At 46.1% G+C, this 18,983-nt stretch overlaps 2 protein-coding genes across 10 annotated transcripts in view; one reads left to right on the top strand and one right to left on the bottom strand.

The window, feature by feature from the left end:
- The first annotated feature begins 416 nt into the window (after nucleotides 1-416).
- The window catches only part of kis (chromodomain helicase DNA binding protein kismet), a 43,705-nt gene continuing 25,138 nt past the window's right edge, over nucleotides 417-18,983 (top strand). For 8 of the 9 annotated variants that reach the window (XM_017077558.4, XM_017077572.4, XM_017077543.4 and 5 more), the window contains exons 1-4: nucleotides 420-563; nucleotides 9,938-10,451; nucleotides 10,725-18,676; nucleotides 18,736-18,913. In XM_017077558.4, coding sequence (XP_016933047.2) covers nucleotides 10,408-10,451; nucleotides 10,725-18,676; nucleotides 18,736-18,913 — 8,174 coding nt within the window. In that variant the 5' untranslated portion in view covers nucleotides 420-563; nucleotides 9,938-10,407. Of the gene's footprint in view, nucleotides 564-9,937; nucleotides 10,452-10,724; nucleotides 18,677-18,735; nucleotides 18,914-18,983 lie in introns of all 9 variants that reach the window. The other variant, XM_070999556.1, reaches the window with a different exon arrangement.
- LOC108018616 (uncharacterized) lies at nucleotides 1,650-8,340 on the bottom strand. Its single transcript, XM_070995962.1, has 3 exons — nucleotides 8,259-8,340; nucleotides 2,100-2,213; nucleotides 1,650-2,058 (listed from the first exon to the last, which is right to left on the bottom strand). The coding sequence occupies exons 1-3, from the start codon at nucleotides 8,338-8,340 to the stop codon at nucleotides 1,958-1,960; spliced, it is 297 nt and encodes a 98-aa protein (XP_070852063.1). The 3' UTR covers nucleotides 1,650-1,957.

Here is an 18,983-nt window from a genome sequence, read left to right as displayed (position 1 = left end):
TTATTCTTAATACAACAAAACGAAAAACAGCCAACAAATCTGAGCAAATGAAGTTTTATACCCAAAAACCGTTAATAGTGCTATTTTTGTTGCCGCATAATTATGCTACTTTTTTCATAAATCTATCGAAGTTTTAAAAACCATTCGCATTACGCCCACAACCATTTTTACTTTAGTTAAACGATATGTAAACCTACTTACCCTTACACACAGAAGAAAAATATTGCAAAAAATGACCATTTTGTACACAAATAAAAATTGCCCACACTTTGGTGCTATTTTTGTTGCCGCAACTGTACCTAATTGAGGCAAGGGATTTTTTGTTTCCCTCTTTTAATGATACTTACGTTGGTGCCATCTCCCTCCTTACGACACTTACGTTGCTCTTACGATTGCTAACACCTACGTTTTCTGTTACGTTTTACGTGACAAGTAGCGATAACAGCGATATATCAGATATCACGATATTTTCGTACATTTCTCACATCCACAACAAAACAAAATGGAGGTCTTTGATGTGTCGCGTTGTCTTGAAATTTGCTGCTAGAATTTTGCGTTAAACGGTAACTAAGAGTGCAAGTAAATTGCGGAATGTTGCGGAAAAACGCTGGCCCGGTTGCCGGCAACTGAAAAAGCACCGAATACGGTCGGAATTGGGCGTATTTTAAGCGAAAATTGCATTTGAAAAGCGCTCGGATCCGAGACACTTGAAAGGAAAAAAATGTGCAAAGAAGAAGAGAGCGGAGAGCAGGAGAGAGCGAAAAGAGCAGGGAAGACAAGCGACGAGACGAAAAGAAAAGAAAAACGGCAAAGCAAAAGAAATGTATTTCGCGAGACGAAGAAGAAAAGCTGAAAGGCAGCAGCCAATGTCCAATTTCAATTGCTTTTCCTCGGCAGTTCCAAGTGCATTTTTCTATGTGGCCAGTGTGTGTGTATGTGCGATTAATTAATGGCGAAATTGGCGAAGAACATCGAAAATCAAATGCAAAAGTGTGAGCGGCCACCGTCTAATACAATTAAAAATGGACCTCAACTATGTGTGTGTGTGTGTGCGATGCTCGTTTGTGTTTTCGGCTTCATCATGAAGTTTGTTTGATTGTAATCATCACGTTGATTATCGCCTGCTCTTTTGATTTCTTTTCTCCTGCTTCTGCTCGCCATTTTCTTTACCCCCGCTTTTGGCTCCCAAAAAATATTTTAAGTGTTCTTCGTTTTTTTTTTCGCGTATCGCGCGTAGCATAAATTTTGTGTATGTATTGGTGCTGCAGTGTTGCCAACATTATTCGGGAGATGCAGCGCCGCACATTTTGCACCTGTGCAGGAGACAATCTGCGTTATCCCCTCCCCCTCACCACCACCCCCGCCTTTGTCCATCTGCCATAATGGCCACTGCTACAGTTGCTCTGCCGACGTCGCAGTCGACGTTCTCGCTGCTCCCTTCACAGTTTGTTATTATTGCGATGGGAGAAATCGAAGTGCAAAGCATGTACTAAATTAATTGCCATGTTTAGTTCAAGCGTTTACTTATCTACGAGTTTTCCTATGAACATTAATATTAGAAATGTGAGAAATCCAGGTGGGACTTTGTTTCGATTTAAATTTAAACTTGTTAAGAATCCAAGTAGAGGGAAACATTTGTAAAATGTAAGTTCTTTTTAGTTTTATAATAATCTTAAAAAGTGTTCTTTAAAGTTTAAAAACAGTGTTATAAAGCTAAACGTTCCCCCTTTTTGTTTGCTGTGACATCTTGTCTAGGCTGCACTGTAGCTACTGGCCCCATCAATATTTCGATATTGATGGCCTGTGTAGCACTCACATAGATACAGTGCACATATGCAACGGTATCCCCATTTACGGCTCTTCTTCTTGCTCCTCTTTGATTGCTTTTTGCTCTGCTTCGGCCGCTGTGTCAACTCATCTGTCTGCCTCCCTCTTCCTCACTCCACTCGCTCGCCTCTCACTCACTCGCACGCACACACAGTCGCAGTCGCCAGTGCTTGGACACACGTTTTTCTAGCCGGGCCACTCTGCCTCTCCTCCTTCTCCTGCTCCCACTCCCTCTCCTTTCTCCGCTCCTGCTCTCGCACACACAGCGCTACGACGCGCAATTGATGAGAGAGCGTAAAATTCATGCGCTTGTCGCCGCTCTCGACGCGTCGCGTCGTCTGTTGTGCGCCTCTTCTTCTTCCACTCGGCGGCTGTAACAATTTTTCCTTTTTTTCATTCCATCTGCGGCCTTTTTCTTTTTTCACTTGTGCAATTAACAAGACGCAGAGATTTTCCCTGACTTCCAGCAATATCTATCGATTTCTTTGTTTCTTTTCGGCTGTGAACAAAAACTACGTTTAATTGTAATTACCGTGCGTTAGTGTGAGTGAGTGTGTGTGAGCGAGAGAGGAGCGGAGCGCGAGAAGAAGAAGCAACAGCCTCGCAATTGCAATTGCAATCGTTGCGCTTTTGTAGTTTTCGCCATTGCTTCTTCTTGCAGCGGCAATTGTGCTACAATTATTATTTCGCATGTGTATCTACACTTGAATTAGCATTGTTGTTGTGGTTCTTGTTGCCCCTTCATTCGTCGTCATCTGTCATTCCGCTGCGCTTAACTATCGATAACTTGCGTCCGAAATGATTGCGTGACCGAAAACCAAACCTAAAAGCACAAAAACAAAAAACGAGAAAAAACTAAAGAGAGAGCGGGGAACGTGAACTTAAACCGTACAAATGAACTGTAAACTGTGAGAACCTGCGATAATAAACAAGATAAAGTCAAATGGATTAGCAGCACAAAAAATGAAAAACGGTGAGTAATACTATTTGCAAGTCGATTATAATTATAAGTACTGAGCGCCACAGCGAATCGTGAAATTGCGAGCGATTTACAACAATGGCCAGGCAGAAAATGCTTTTTAGAAATAATTATGTATCTTTAACCGAAAACAGATACACACGTACACTCAGCGAGACACGCAGACACAGACATACAAACGAATTGAGCGAAAAAGTCGCAAACACACAAACGCCAGCGAAATAAATTCAATCAACTCTTTTCGGTGAAGAAGAAGAAAAAGCAGCGAAAAAACGTCACACGCCTGTTTTTTTTCCTCTTCGCCCCGCCCCTCTTGCCATCTCTCTCCCTCCCCCACTCGTTAATATGCGAATAAAGCTAAAGTAAAGTTGAGGCGAGTGGGCAGTTCCACTCATTGCTTACAGTTGTTCTTGTTTTCGCTGGGGCTGCGGCGAAAAAATTTAAGTAATAAAAAGAAAGAAAAAATAACTTACGTGACGTGCAAATGAGAAGAACAACAACAGGGGGCAGAAAACGGAGGCAACCACAGTGGAGCCTGCTCACCTTGAACTTGGTGGAAAATCCAAAGCAAGAGTTCATATATAGTCTTAACAAAATACAAAGATAGGTTTCAATCAAGTTGTTTTTAACATCTTAAAAACATTTATAAAACATACAGGTGGCAGAGAGTTGATTTTAACAATTTATTTTTGATAATCGGTTTGGATATGCTAGCAAGAGAAACAATGTCTAGCAATAATTTAAAACACAGTAATCAAGCTATCGAGGTACCACTGTATCCAATCAAAAAGAGCCACTAGCGCAAGAAGAAGAGTTGATGACGGGCGAGAGAACCAAACGATGGATGGAAAATCGGGCAGCAGCGGTGGCAGCGACAGACCAGCGACCATATAATATCATCCATCCCAAAAAACCGAATCAAAACCGACCAAACAACACCAGGCAGCAACAACAAGGCAAACATATGAACGACGACGACCCCAACTCACAAACACAACACACCCGGGCCAGCAGACCCACACAGATGCAGATACAGATACAGATACACATGTACAAACAAAAGGCACCACGATATGCGAATGCGAATAAAATAGCAGCAACAACTATGCGGCGAATTTGCACGAATCATGCGAATCTCCAACTCACAAACACACCGACACACATGCATAATACGTGTTTTGTACTTGTCGCCGTAATGTTGTCGCCGCCATTCGCCGCCTTTTCTTTTCTTCGCTTTGCTTTGCTTTGTTTCGCGGATTTTCTCCTGCCTCGCAATCTTTCAATCTCTCACTTCTGATGACCACCCAACAACAACTGCAAAACTCAACTTCTTTGCCCGACTCAAAAACTCAAGCAAACTATCTTATTTATATTCATTTCTAACGGTATTAGGAACTTGTGTTGCTATCGATATTATCAATGAGAGTCAATTTTTTGAGGTATTTTTATTAGCACTTCTCGAACAGCTTATCTTCTCTTTCTAGAACAACCCCCTTCAATTGTATCACTGATCGCAAAGTTGAAATCCTTTTTATTTTGTATAACTATCTGATTTGGGCTTGCTGTTCATACGTTAAACCTTTATAAATTTATTTTCTGCTGCCTACCCTGCCCCCCCTTACTTTATTCGCACTTTTTGTTTTGACTGGCTCATCGCCGCCTCCGCTGCCCACTCTCTTTCTATACGAAACAGTCGCCCTGTCGCTTTGTCTCTCAGTCGCTTTTCCTTTCCGCCCGTCTTTCATGCTTTTCTCAGTCGGCTGCGACGCTGGCAGCGCTGCCGCCAAAGGCCGGCACACGCCCCCTCTCCACCGCCCACCCCCTCCCCTTCTGCTGGCGCAGCACGTGATATACTCGGTTTGCTTTTGGCTTGCTCTTTAGCACACGCTATGCTTTGCTTTCGCCTTTTTTGTTGTTTTTTCCCTACTCTGTGTGGGCAACATTTTTGCTCGTTTCACTTGTTGGGCTGTTTTTTTTTTCTCTCGTCTCGCTTTGTCGTGTCTTTAGCCGCTCGCTCGTTTTCAGCCGGCACGTCGCGAGAGAGGAGAGCCGCTCTCTCTCGGTTCGGGGCCGCTCTCTGTTTTATTGTTGCTGGATTGACAATGGGCACCTCTATATCCATTCGATCCGGTTTAGGTCCAGGTGCAAATTTTATACAACAGCTTAACTCGATAATCGGGTCAGGACTTGTGTCCTGCGTCTGTGTGCGCTCGGCTTCCCCTGGCCGCCTTGTTTTCGCATAATTTTGGTAATTCTAGCGGGAAACATGGCGTCAGTTTCGTCTTCGTCACAGGCCTACAACTAGGATATTCCACTTCCCTGTTTTGTGGCCTCCGTCACTTTGGCAATACTATTCCCAACGTCATTGTGCCGCGTTGCACGACAACGCATCCACCGATTAGGCTTCAAAGATATCGCAAGAGTTGTTTCTCACGGAAGTAGATACTGATCAGGTAGAGTGATTGACTTAATTTTACACAATTAAATTAAATGTATAAAAGGCAGGTTTCTAAAATTTGTCAGTGGTTAGCTGAATCTTTCGAACAATAGGTGATTATAGTAATCGAATGGTTTTAGTGTAGGTACTGATAAAAATTGACATTTAACACAGTTTCTCCCTCATTTTTATCTGCCCCCGTACTATTTTGTCAAAATATCATTTTATTTCCCATTTATAACGACTTCAAATTGCGCAATCTCATTTTAATTAATTATCGTATGCTTTATATTTGTATTTTGTTAGGCTTTAAAAATTATAATTTTGAATTTAGCCAAACAAATGAAGTCTTAGTTCCACAGTTCCATACAAGTGCACATTTAAACGATCTGCTTTGTACACATTAAATTACAATGATTTTTATTTGTAACTTTTCCTTTTTAGAGTCGGAGAAATAACAATTTTTTAATGTGTACTACAAAAGTAAATAAACAAACTAGTGATTCTCAACTTGTGAGTACACACAGTAGATAAAGTCAAATTCAGTGGCTCGACATTTGGTTATAGGGAAACTGTTTGGTGTTGATGACAGTGCGAGGAATTCCATCGCATTGATGGGGCCACTATCGCACTCCACTCATCTCTAATGCCAATTGGGCCTGCCATAAATGTACCGTTACACATTCAAAAGGCTGCGACGTGTTTGTAATTTTGCCCAGCGAACTTTTGTGGGTTGTTGGTTGGTTTCTTGTTGTTGTTGCGTGTCTCTCAGGCGCTGGAGAGTGAGTTTTGGCTGACGGCTCTCAGCAGAGCTCTTTGGCTTTTCCGAAAACTGTGTGTGGCTTTCTGCTCTTGTGCTTCTTCTTTTGCTACAGCTGCCGCTGTTACTTTACCTATTTTATTACCATTTTTATGTACGTACATCTCGGCTGTTTGTGTGTGTGTGAGTGCGCGTTTTGCTGCTGCGCCCATCTGTCTCTGCTCTGCTTATGCCCCTGCCACCTCCTCCTCCCCCTCCCCTCCTGCTTTCCGCCTCAGCCGCTCTTTGCCTCTTTTTGGACCGCGCTGAGTGACGGACTTGGCTGCCGCCGTTGAATGTGGCTTTTCTTACACAAACCAACTGTACTTTTTAGTTACTGTTAGCGCGGACCCAGCCACTTGACTTGATTGTTATTAAAGCCAGATTCATTCGTACGTACATGTGTACATGTATATGCATCATCCCAGCACCCGCTGTGTGTGTGCGGAGTTCTCAGTGTTTCCATTATGTGACGACACTCTACAAACACCTCTGAGCCAGGCACTGCAAAAAATAATGTTACTCTAGAATATTGGATTTGCCGCAACCTTGAAGGTTCCTAAGTTTCCACCGAAATCTATTGGGAACACAAAATCCCATTTCACATTTATTCCTATTCCAAAAACAACAAATTTTAAGGAATCTTTATTGCCATACTTAACGAGTTGAATGATTCATATACCAGTTTTTATGTTCGTGATAAGAAAACAGCTTTTTAGAAATGTCATATATTAAATTCTGGGAAACTATGTACCCATAAAGAATAAGTATACAAAGTGATTTGGCTTTTTGCCTTGAAATGTTTGTTTGTGTATAGCCTTTGTTTTGTAATTTGTGGGTGAAGCCCAATTAAATTAGTTTACTTTATCCTTATGTTACATTTAATAGGACTTGTATTAGGAATAAAAAGAAAATTTAGATGTGTAATTGGTTTGAGTTAAATGATTGTTTATTTAAAGTGTGCAATAGACTTCCAAAATGTTTGTTGTGTGGGACAGACTAAAGTGGCATTTGCAAATATTTTTTTTATGTGCACGCTGGCCTTACCTCTCCTAAACCGCCCCTTTAACCATTGTGGGTCAGATATTCGTTACATTTGAAAAGTTTGAGATAAAAGAGCACACAAAGTCGGACCTAAATGCGAAGCAAGAGCACAAAACAACTGTCAAAAATTGTGAGCTAACTAAATTCATTTGCCCAAGACGAAAGGTGAATGAACCCTTTTCTCGTTTTTGTGTTTGGTTTTTGGGCTTTTGTTGTTGCTATTGCAAAACGTTTTATCGTAAGCTTGGGGCGTATTCATTCAGGTTAATTTAATCCAGTTTGTACAGCTATGTAAAAAATAATAGAAGAGGGCAACCAAAAATATTAAATATTAAGTTGGAAAACTGAATTTCTCTTTCCTTTTACTATCTGTAAAGTATTATACAATCCAAGTTATCAACTTTATTTAAACTGCAGAATTGCTATCCGCTTCCTATACTGTTTCTATTTCTATTCCAAAATGATAGAAACATTGCTAGTATTTTGCACATTTTCACAAGGAAGACAATCGACGGGTAACACTTTTTTACGGTGAGAAAACTGTGACTTGAGTGAACTCTTTTGAGAGCGATTTTCATGGCTCATAAAACGATGGAGCATGGGAAAGGAGAAGCAGAAACAGAAACAGACCCGGCCGAAAGCTAAGGCTAATCCGCCATTCTGATGGTGGTGGTGCTGGGCTGTTGGGTTTGCTGGGTTGTCGGATCGGATTGTTGGTGGTGTCGTCGTCGTCGGGTCACAAAAATGTGGCTCGCGTCTTTGTCGTTGGACACACTGAAATTTGCTTGTCTATTATCACCTTTAATCGATTTTTCGCTTATTTAAAACAAACGTACAGTTGTGCGCAGAGACACAAAGCGACATAGACAGACATAGACATGGACACGGACATAAGCGCAGAAAGCGACGGAGAGAGGCAATAAGTAAAGTATAATTTCACAATTTTTCAGATGTCTGCTTTGCTTACCCAAACACACAAACAAAACACCAAGCCACCGCACTACATAGATACATACATGTGCATATTACTATTGCTTTTAGTTTATTGTTTTTGCAATTACTCTGCCTGATTTGTTTGTGTAATAGCCACGCCAAAATTGAGAAGAAGCGGGCAAGAAGTAAAAACTAAAGCGAAAGAAGGAAAAAATGCGACATACACACTCTCCACTCACTGATACTGATAGATATCCATCCGCCAGATATACAAAGTAAAGTCTCGCCGCTCACCATTACCATCACCATCACCATTACCATTACCAGTGTGTGTACATACCGCTCGCCTAATAATAATGGCAAGAGCTGAAACTAAATAAATAAATAGCTGAAATTGCAAAAGCGAAATGTAATTGATTACGGCAAAGTCAAAGCAGCCGGAGGGCAACAACAACGAATGCACACTGCGAAAAATTCTTGTTATTGTTTTAGTCTCTCTCTTGACCACTACCGATTAAACCTTAGCTTACATTTTTCAAAACCAAAATAGGAGTTGGAATGTTGTCTGATAATAACTCATAAATTTTTTTTTAATATTTCATCTTATCAATACGAAGTTTCTTAGTTATTTCTCACGGTGTAGAGGCCACGACGACTGGCTAAATGATTGTCCAATGAGCGCGAACAACTCACGGCAAACCCACGACGGGGGTGCTGGGGGGGTGGATGGGGAGTGGGTAGGTGGGCTGGTGGGTGGCTGAAGGGGTGGAGCGGTGCTAAGCTCGCCGCTTAGCCCATGTCAGCCACTCCACATAAGTTTCGCTGATGATGTGCCATATAGTAAGTGTGTGCGCGAGTGTGTGAATGTGTTGACTGACTGCGCTGTAGCCCCCGCCCCCTCCTCCCTCACCTTTTTGCACACGTATTTATAACAGTACACTGAGCACCGAATTTCGGCTGACTGTCTGCTGTCAGTGTGTGTAAGTGCATGTCTCTATGTACTGCCTGTAGTTTTGTCTCTATATCTGCACTTTCCATTTGCACACACATAAAACAGACACCACACCTTGCCACCCCACCAGCCACTCGTCTTTCCCCGCCCCATTTGCATATCTTTGGACTCTCGCAGCTTCCAACAATAACTACCAGTCAGTCAACCCACCCGCATTTTTTTCTTCGCTCTCTGCGGATTTTCCACTGCTACTTTAGATTTTCGGCTATAAGCAGCCCCAGAGACAATGCGAAAAATCGATAGAGTTGCCATTGTTTTTCTCACTGTTGCCGCAGAAGATTTTCCCAAAACCCACACCCACACACCTCCCACTCTCGCCGTAAAAGCCCAAAACAAACCAAAGAAATCCAAAGCAATTTTCGTTGTATCCAACCCCCTTTGCGGCAGAAGTGAATCATTCATTTAGTTTACACTTTTACTGCTTTTCAACCATTTTACTGAGTCAAATCCAAATACTACTTGTACCATCTGACAATATTGCTCAACATTTTGGGGGGTGAAACTGTACGTTATATGTGCCATTCTATGAAATTCATAAGCGTATAGCTTTTCCCCTTAAAAGTTAGTGCAACAGCAACAAAACGTGTGATAAATTGTAAGAGTATATTTCTTTATTTAACATCAATAAATCTACATCTAGATTATATTATTTTCCAAAAATGTAGATTTTATAAAATACAAACAACATGATATTTATACTAATTCATATTTTTTGTCTTCTCTTTACAGATCCAGAATACATTACTCAAACTCAAATGCAATCTTTCGCTTAAAATACGCTCAAAACTGAAAAATAATGCACCGCTCTCCGCCTATAAATTGTTGTTTTACGCGAAACCTTTTAAACTAATTTGATCGATACTAATCCATTACCAATTCGAAATCTTTCCGAAATATTTCTTACAGCTGTGAGCGAATGTGTTTCACTGCGAATATGTCAAAGGTCGGCCATGAAGTGCGCGAAACTCGAGACACAAATGACTTTTTCCATATAAAAGCAACAACAAGACGTTAAATTGCACACCAGTTGTAATTAAGTTTAGTAGTTAGAACCCGCAACCAACCAATATATAATCATAATCGATAAGGCGAAGGTGGATAGAGAGATACCAGAGACTAGAGACCAGATCCCCGGGGTAAAGTGAGCAGTGGGGAAAGGATATCCGCTCCCCAGAGAATTGCAACTTCTCCGCAACCGTCTGGTTCTCAGGCCTCAGTCCTCGGCTACCTTTTGGGCTTTCGACATTTTGAAAACGGCCACGCGTAGAAAGCAGCATCAAAATTAAGCCAATAGACGTCCAAATCTAAAACGCAGCGGCGTCGCGTCCTTCGACGCGTAACGGACATTTCTGTGTGCGCTGCGTTTAAAAAATCTGATGGATGGAAATGCACAAAATATGTTTCACGGAAATCATCAAGGGTGAGTTTGTTTGAGATTGTCGGAAAATAAGCCATCAGGGGGGAAAACGACTCTTGTTATGGGAAAGGTTTCCAATTAATAGATCTAAAACATCCATAAGTAAATCAGATAAAAAAAACATCAAAACTAAAAATAGTTCCAATTGCATTTGCAATTCAATAAATGAATTATTTTTAAATTCCAATAAATTGAATTCTTTACAAAAGTATATGAATATCGCTAGAACTATATTATTCAAAAATTCTAAATTGTATCCATTTTTTTTTTCCACAGAGATCCCTATTACCGTTACGATGCGGCAGCCGCAGCAGCAGCCGCCGCCGCGGCGAATCCTCGGGCAATGGGACCGCCCGGTGGCTATCCGCCACGCCACCGCCCCCCACATCCCCTACAGCAACAGCCCCAATACCCATCGTACCAGCCAACGGCGGAGAATCTCTACGGGCTGGGGGCCGCCGATCACCAGGCGGCCATGGGCGTTGGGCTCGGCGTTGGAGTGGGTGCCGGGATGGGTGATCTAAGCGGTTGGGGAGCGGCGCCCTCGGTTCCGGGCCAGGCAGCAGCGTATCCCGGAGCCGGGCTGGGGGCCTACGGTCATCCGCAAGCAGCTCCACCGGCGCAGCAGCAGCGCCAGAGCAACGCCAGCGCATACCGCCAACACATGCCCGCCTACGGACAACAGGACCAGCAGAAGCTTGCGACGTACAGCGCGCAACAGAGCATGATGGCGGGATACGGATCGCTGGCGCCCCAGCAGCAACAGCAGCAGCAACCGCCCACTCCCCAACAGCAGCAGGTGCAGCAGCAAGCACAGCAGGTGCAACAGCAGGCGCAGCAGCAGCAACAGCAGCAGCAGCAGAGTCAGCAGCAGGCTCGACTGCCGCAGCATTATCCGCAAGCTCCTGGCCAGCATCCGTTGTATCCGGGGGTGGGGGCACCCGCTGTCCAGGCGGGACAACCTCCCACGCCCCAAGCTTATGCTCACAGTCCGTACGGCAGTCCCATGCAACATCAACCGAGCAGAGGAGCGCCCCAGCACGTGGGCTACGGTCACACAGGACTGGATCAGGCTTCAGCTTATGGGCAACATGTGCCGGGAGCAGCGCCACCGGGCCACCACTTGACAGCGCAGCAGCAGCAGGCTGCGCAGCAATTGGGCGCCCACCAGCAGCAACAGCTCCAATCGCAGCAGCAACAACAGGCGCAGCAGCAGCAACCTCACGTCTCGCTGATGCAGCAGCAACAGTTGCCGGGCGCTGGATTACCGCCACCGCACATGGGAATGCCTCCCAGCTACGGAAGCCACCACCAGCAGCAGCAACAACAGCAACAGCAGCAGCAACAGGCCCAGCAGCAACAGCAGCAGGCAGCACCGCCTTACATGTCCAGCAGCAAACATCAACAGGCGGCCGCCCAGCTAAATTCCTCGCCCCAGTACCGCGCTCCCTTCCCTCAGCTTTCGCCACAAATGTCGCCACGTCCGCCGACGATGTCGCCGCATCCACAGATGTCTCCGCGACCAGTGGGCGTGTCACCGGCGAAACCACCACCCCCTCAACAACAGCAGCAGCAAACGCAGGCACAGCAGCCACAACAGGTGGTGAACAATCAGCCCAGCCAGCACAGCATTCAAGGCATGGTGGGTCTGCCATCGCCGCGACCCCAGCCGCCCACAAGTGGAGCAGGGGGAGCGGGAGCGAAGGTTCCAGCGCCAGTTGCTGCACCCGTAAACACGTTACAGGCCCTTGAACAAATGGTGATGCCGTCGCAAGCTCTCGGGCTCCCGCCCATGGATTATCCTTCGGCCTACAGAAGTGCCGTGGGTCCCAGGATGCCCGCATCGCCGCAGCAACAGCAGCAGCAACACCACCAGCAATGGGGCGCGGCTCATGGAGCTCAGCACTTGGCGGCCCTGCAGCAGCAGCAGGCCCAACAGCAAGTGCAACAGCAGCAACAGGCACCACCGCAGCAGCAGCAGGCGGCCATGTTGCAGGCTCAGCAACAACATCACCAGCAACAACTAAGCATGTATGGTGCGATGGGGCAGCAACAGCAACCCCAAACCCCGCAGCAACAGGTTGTGCCACCAGTGGCTGCACAACAACCGCCAGTGGTGGCCAGCCCCCAGCAGCAGCAGCAACAACAGCAGCAGCAACACCAACAGCAATCGCTCAACGATCAATTGCAGCACTCGATCAACGATATTGTTGGGGGAGGTAACAGCAGTGGGGCAACAGGAAGCACTCAAAGCCAACAGCAGCAACCCCAACTGGCTGCCATGTCCTCGCCGTTGCACCAGCAAAGTCTGCCGAGCATGCACCATTTAATACAGCCTACCATGGAGACAGCACAACCGACGCAGCAGCAACAGCAAACGGCACAACAGCAACAACCACAGCAGCAGCCACCGCAAGCGACTCTAACATCTCCGCACCACCAGCAAATGCAACATCAGTCACCCATACACCAGCAGCAGCAGCAACAGTCACCGCACCACCAGCAACATCTACCCAGCTACAATCAGTCGCAGCAGCAGTTCGATCCTTTTGCTAACATACTAGGAGACAATCAGCCACCTGCGCCCCAACAGACAATGTCGCCCGCTCACGTGAGTTCGCCAATACCCGCGCAAATGCAGCAACAGCAGTCACATCAGTCACAGCAGCCAGCCCAGCAAGTACCACAAACCCAGCAACAACAGTTGCCTCAGACACAGCAGCAAACGCAGCAACAACCTTCGACGCCGTCACATCACCTAAGCAGCATTCTCAACGAAACAGCCAACTCGAATGATTCCTCCACTTTGGCAGTGGCTGCTAATGACAGTAACAACAGCAGCAGCAATAGTAGCACCAACAGCATTGTCAACAACCAGCCCACTTCGGTGCACGACAGCAACTCGCAGAGCAGCATTAACAGCAGCAGCAACAACCAGCAACAGTTGCTCATGGACAACACGAATTCGCATGGAGGAAATTCGGAATCTGCCCAGCATGTTGGAGTGGATGTTGGCCTTTTTGATAACAACTCTATGTCCTCCACATCTGCAGCAGTGGCTGCCGTTGCCTCAAATGCTGCTTCTGCTGCAGCTGCACTTTTGGATAGTAATTCTCAGTCCTCAAATGCAGAGTTTGAGAAGAATCAGAGCGAAGGCGAGGGACTCGGAGGTGTGTCTGGAGCTTCAGGCAATGAAACTGAGTTGCCACAGGATGAGAACAGCGTTCCCAAAACTCAAGAAGTAAGTCTAAGCACCGAATTGCCGGCAGTTCAGGAGGATCTGCAAGATAAGCCCTCCGAAGAGATGGAACAAACTCAACTAGGTCAATCTCTAGGGGATTTATCTAGCTCTTTGCTAGAGGAACCCAAAATCGTAGAGGAAATGGGAGAGGATAAATCTCAACCTGCAACTGGAGTGGTACCCCCTGTAGATCCCACCACCCTAGTTGGACAACCGCCTCAACAGGTGCCCGCTATGGGAATCCCCTTGCACCCATTGGCCCCCGGATACGATGCCCAGGCTCAAGGACAGGGTCATATTCCACCAATGATGCCACCGTACGGCGGAGCACCTGGCATGTATCCACCTTACCCGATGCTGCATCAACAAGAGATTGCTGCACTGCAGCAGCAGATCCAGGAACTGTATTGCATGCCTCCAGGTCATGAGCTCCAGCACCAGGATAAGTTAATGAGAATGCAGGAGCGATTAAATCTTCTGACGCAACACGAAATAAACGATCAGTGTGCTGGCGGCCCTCAGTGCTTGCTCTTCCAGAACGTTCCCCCAATGTATGGACCACCAGGAAATCCCTTGCTCAACCAGCAAATGGTAGAGAGCCCACAAGTATCTAGCACGACGGGAAGAGGCCGGGGAAAGGGAGCCAACAAACCACGGAAACCCCGCGCGAAGAAGGGCGAAAAAGGTCAGGTGGGTCAGCAGCAGGATCTAATGGATATCAGCGGCAATGTGGTTACTGGAGCAGCCAACGCCATTCCAAGTATCCCAACGACACAGCTTCCCGTCTCTGAGGACTGCGTGACTCAGGGTGCGGGAGATACCAGCGTGGTCGGAATGCTGGAGTACAGCGAAGGCATGGGCGATCTTTCGCAAGACGTGCACTCAGCCAATGAACTGGATACCTCCACAGATGGCAGTGGCAAAAAGAAGAAACCACGCAAGCCCAGGACACCCAAGGATCCGAATAAACCTCCTCGAGATAGGACTCCGAAGGCCAAGAAACCTAAGGATCCCAATGATCCGAATTCTACCGAGACACCAGCAGCGGGTAAAAAACGAGCCAGTGTTGCTAAGCGCAGGAAACAGTACGGAGAGGATGGTACCGAGCAAACGGGCGAGGGCAGCGAAGTGGAAGACAACAAACCGTTGGTGCCCAAAGCGGGATCTGCCGATGGCGAAGCAGAAACCACTTCAGGAGGAACAGGCGTGGACGGAGAGTCTCCAGACTACGATGACATTCCCGTCTCAAAAATTCCACGGGGCGCCAATGAAGACGACAAGGACGCGGAGGCCGGCGATGAAACTGTGGACTCTGTTCCAGATTCGGCAGGAGATCCTGCCTCCACTCCGAGCAGAAGAGATCGCAAACGATCCACTGCTAGAAGTCGTCGCAATGCGAACTCTGAGGAGGGTGGTAGTGCGCGCAAAAACCGTGGCTCTCTCTCCGCCAAGGCACTTAAAAAGCGTAGAAACAGGGGACGAATTGTGCCCGAATCCGATGGCGAAGATGACACCATGGACAGAACTCCGCCACCATCACCTCCCCCAGACTCTGAGCTGGATTCCAACAAGCGAAGATCTTCAAGGAACACACAAAGGAAGAAGTACATCGATGATGTAATGCTGAGGTTCTCCGATGACGAAAACTCTTTGTTGGTAGCGTCTCCTGTAAAGAAGGATAAGAAATCATCCGCAAATGCGGCTAATTCCAATGCAGGCAGTGATGTGGAAAAAACAGAACCGCAATCTGGTGCCGAAGGAGAGGCTGGCCAGGAGGTGGGTGAAGAGAAGTCTAATCTACCCATGGACGAGAGCAGCCAATTGGAAGCCAGTTCGAGTACTTCAGCAGCAGCGGCGGCGGCGGCAGTAGAAAAGGAGCGACAAATCTCCAGCGATGCCGCAAACGCGGCCATGTCTTCTAAGCCCAATTACGTGTACATAAACACTGGCGATGAAGACAGCATGGTCGTTCAATTAGTGTTGGCCATGCGAATGGGAAAACGTGAACTCATCCCCGAAAAACCCAAGGAGAAAGCGCCCGAACCCAAAAAGGAGGAAGAGAAATCGGGATCTGAAGAAGCTTCAGCAGAAAAATGCGATGAGGATGAAAAACCCAAAACGGAGAGTGACGGGGGAGAGCCCAAAGAAGATTCAACCGATGTAGAGGGAAAGAAATCGGAGTCCTCCGAAATGGAAGTGGAGGGCAAAGAGGAGTTGGAACCTGTAGATACTAAGAAATCTGACAAGGACAATAAAGATGTGGAAAAAATGGACGTAGACGATGTAGCTGAAAAATCAGATAATGAAGCTAAACCAGAAGAGCAATCAGAAACAGTAAAGACTGATGATAGTGCTGAAATCACTGAGGAAGACAAGTCCTCTAACGTAGACACGGCAGAGGAGGCCAAGGAAACCGAGATTGCCGCGGAGAAAATGGACGTAGACGAGAAGGAAGGTGAAGATAAGTCACCAAAATCCAAAGAAGAATCTGAGGAAAAATCTACTGACGAAGCCAAACCCGAGGAGGCTACTACAGAAAAAGTTAAAGAATGTTTAGAAAGTGAAGGCGAAAAGGAGCCTGGCAAGGAGGGAGAAGAATCCACCAAAAAGGATAGTGGCGACGAAAACGAAGCTGACAAGGAAAACAAACCCGAACCCGTCTTTATCGATGTGGAAGAGTACTTTGTGAAGTATCGCAATTTCAGTTACCTTCATTGCGAGTGGAGAACCGAAGAGGAACTTCTGAAGGGTGATCGTCGAGTGGCTGCTAAGATTCGTCGCTTTCAGCAAAAGCAATCCCAGCAATTGAATATATTCGAGAACATCGAAGACGAGCCCTTCAATCAGGACTTTACCGAAGTTGACCGGGTGCTGGACATGTCCGTTCACACGGATGAAACCAGTGGGGAGACCACCAAGCACTACCTGGTCAAGTGGAAGTCACTTCCCTATGAGGATTGCACCTGGGAGCTGGAAGAAGATGTAGATAACGACAAGATCGAGCAATACCTGCGCTTTAACAAAATTCCTCTGAGGTGCGAATGGAAGTCCAAAAAGCGTCCGCATCCAGAACTGTGGAAAAAACTGGAGAAGACTCCGATCTACAAGGGCGGAAATAGCCTTAGACCCTATCAGCTAGAGGGTCTCAATTGGTTAAAGTTTTCCTGGTACAATACTCACAACTGCATCCTGGCCGATGAAATGGGTTTGGGAAAAACAATTCAGAGTTTGACCTTTGTGCACTCTGTTTATGAGTACGGAATCAGAGGACCCTTCTTGGTCATAGCTCCTCTCTCCACCATTCCCAACTGGCAGCGAGAATTCGAGGGCTGGACTGATATGAACGTTGTGGTTTATCATGGTTCTGTGACCAGCAAACAAATGATACAGGACTATGAATACTACTATAAGACAGAAAGTGGAAAGGTCTTGAAGGAGCCCATCAAGTTTAACGTTTTGATCACCACTTTCGAGATGATTGTGACGGATTACATGGACCTAAAGGCATTCAACTGGCGCCTTTGTGTAATCGATGAAGCTCATCGGCTCAAAAATAGGAACTGCAAGCTCCTCGAGGGACTGCGACAGCTGAACTTGGAACATAGGGTCTTGCTCTCCGGAACTCCCCTGCAGAACAACATCAGCGAGTTGTTCTCGCTGCTAAATTTCCTGGAACCCTCGCAGTTCTCCTCACAGGAAGAGTTCATGTCCGAGTTTGGAAGTCTTCGCACTGAGGAAGAGGTGAATAAGCTGCAAGCTCTCCTAAAACCTATGATGCTGCGTCGTCTAAAGGACGACGTGGAAAAGAGCTTGGCGCCCAAGGAGGAAACCATTATCGAAGTGGAGCTCACTAACATACAAAAGAAATACTACCGAGGTATACTAGAACAGAACTTTAGTTTCCTGAAAAAGGGAACTACATCTGCTAATATTCCCAACCTAATGAACACCATGATGGAGTTGAGAAAGTGCTGCATACACCCTTATCTCTTAAATGGAGCGGAAGAACAAATCCAATATGATTTCAAGTCCCAGCATGGCGAGGACCCAGAGTCTTATTACAAGAATCTAATTCTATCCGCTGGTAAAATGGTTTTGATTGATAAATTGCTACCCAAACTGAAAGCAAATGGCCATCGCGTGCTTATATTTAGTCAGATGGTGCGTTGTTTGGATATCTTAGAGGACTATCTGGTGTACAGAAAGTATCCCTTTGAGCGAATTGATGGACGCATTCGTGGCAATCTCCGTCAGGAAGCCATCGATCGTTACTCCAAACCAGGATCTGACCGTTTTGTATTCTTACTCTGTACTAAGGCAGGAGGATTGGGCATTAACTTAACAGCGGCCGATACTGTCATTATTTACGATTCGGACTGGAATCCACAGAACGATTTGCAGGCTCAGGCTCGATGCCATCGTATTGGTCAAAGGAAAATGGTTAAGATCTACCGATTGCTCTGCAGAAATACCTACGAGCGTGAAATGTTTGACAAGGCTTCGATGAAACTTGGATTGGACAAGGCCGTCTTGCAGTCGATGAACACCCAAGGCTCTAAGGATGGCAACAACAAGCAGCTGTCTAAGAAGGAGATCGAAGATCTTCTAAAAAAGGGAGCCTACGGCGCTGTCATGGATGACGACAATGCTGGTGACAAGTTCTGCGAAGAGGACATCGATTCAATCCTTAAGCGCCGCACTCAAGTCATCACCATGGAATCCGAGAAGGGTTCGACCTTTTCGAAGGCTTCATTTGCTGCCTCCGGCAACCGATCGGATATTACCATCGATGATCCCGATTTCTGGACCAAGTGGGCCAAGAAGGTTGACATTGATCCCGATGCCTGTGAGCGAGATGAAACCGAGGATTTGGTTTTGTCCGAACCGAGAAGACGCACTCAAATCAAACGCTATGGTCACGAGGACGTGATGGAGCTCAATTCCGAGGATTCTTCCAATGAGAACAGCGATGAAGAGGGAGGAATAGGTAAGGGTAAAACACTGATAATTCTTATGAATCCTATTTTAATCATGTATACCAACTAGGTCTCCGCTCTCGACGACGAAAGGAGAAGCGCGACCGTACTCGGGAAAAGAAGGGCCACGATGAATACATTCCACGAGAACGGGATGCCTTGGCTGCTTTGGGATTGGAGGAGATTCAATATGGCAACTGGGCCAAGTCCGAGTGCTTCAAGGTGGAAAAGGGACTGCTCTCCTTTGGGTAAGTGCACACGCAAAATAATCTAAATTAGATTTTGTAGTAGATCAAAATCAATTTAAATATACGCTTT

The sequence above is a fragment of the Drosophila suzukii genome, chromosome 2L (genome assembly GCF_043229965.1).
Source record: "Drosophila suzukii chromosome 2L, CBGP_Dsuzu_IsoJpt1.0, whole genome shotgun sequence".
Taxonomy (NCBI): domain Eukaryota; kingdom Metazoa; phylum Arthropoda; class Insecta; order Diptera; family Drosophilidae; genus Drosophila; species Drosophila suzukii.
The sequence above is the reverse complement of the archived record's forward strand: the minus strand, read 5'-3'. Positions and strand labels throughout refer to the sequence as shown.

Bases quoted from the DNA above. Each gene is read 5' to 3' on its own strand.
- LOC108018616 (XM_070995962.1), bottom strand. From the start codon at position 8,340: ATGGTAATGGTGATGGTGATGGTAATGGTGAGCGGCGAGACTTTACTT. The intron at 2,214-8,258 runs GTGAGTGGAGAG...AATGAAAAAAAG, and splicing joins ATGGATATCTATCAGTATCA to GAAAAATTGTTACAGCCGCC. The intron at 2,059-2,099 runs GTAGCGCTGTGT...GAGAAAGGAGAG, and splicing joins TCTCTCATCAATTGCGCGTC to GGAGTGGGAGCAGGAGAAGG.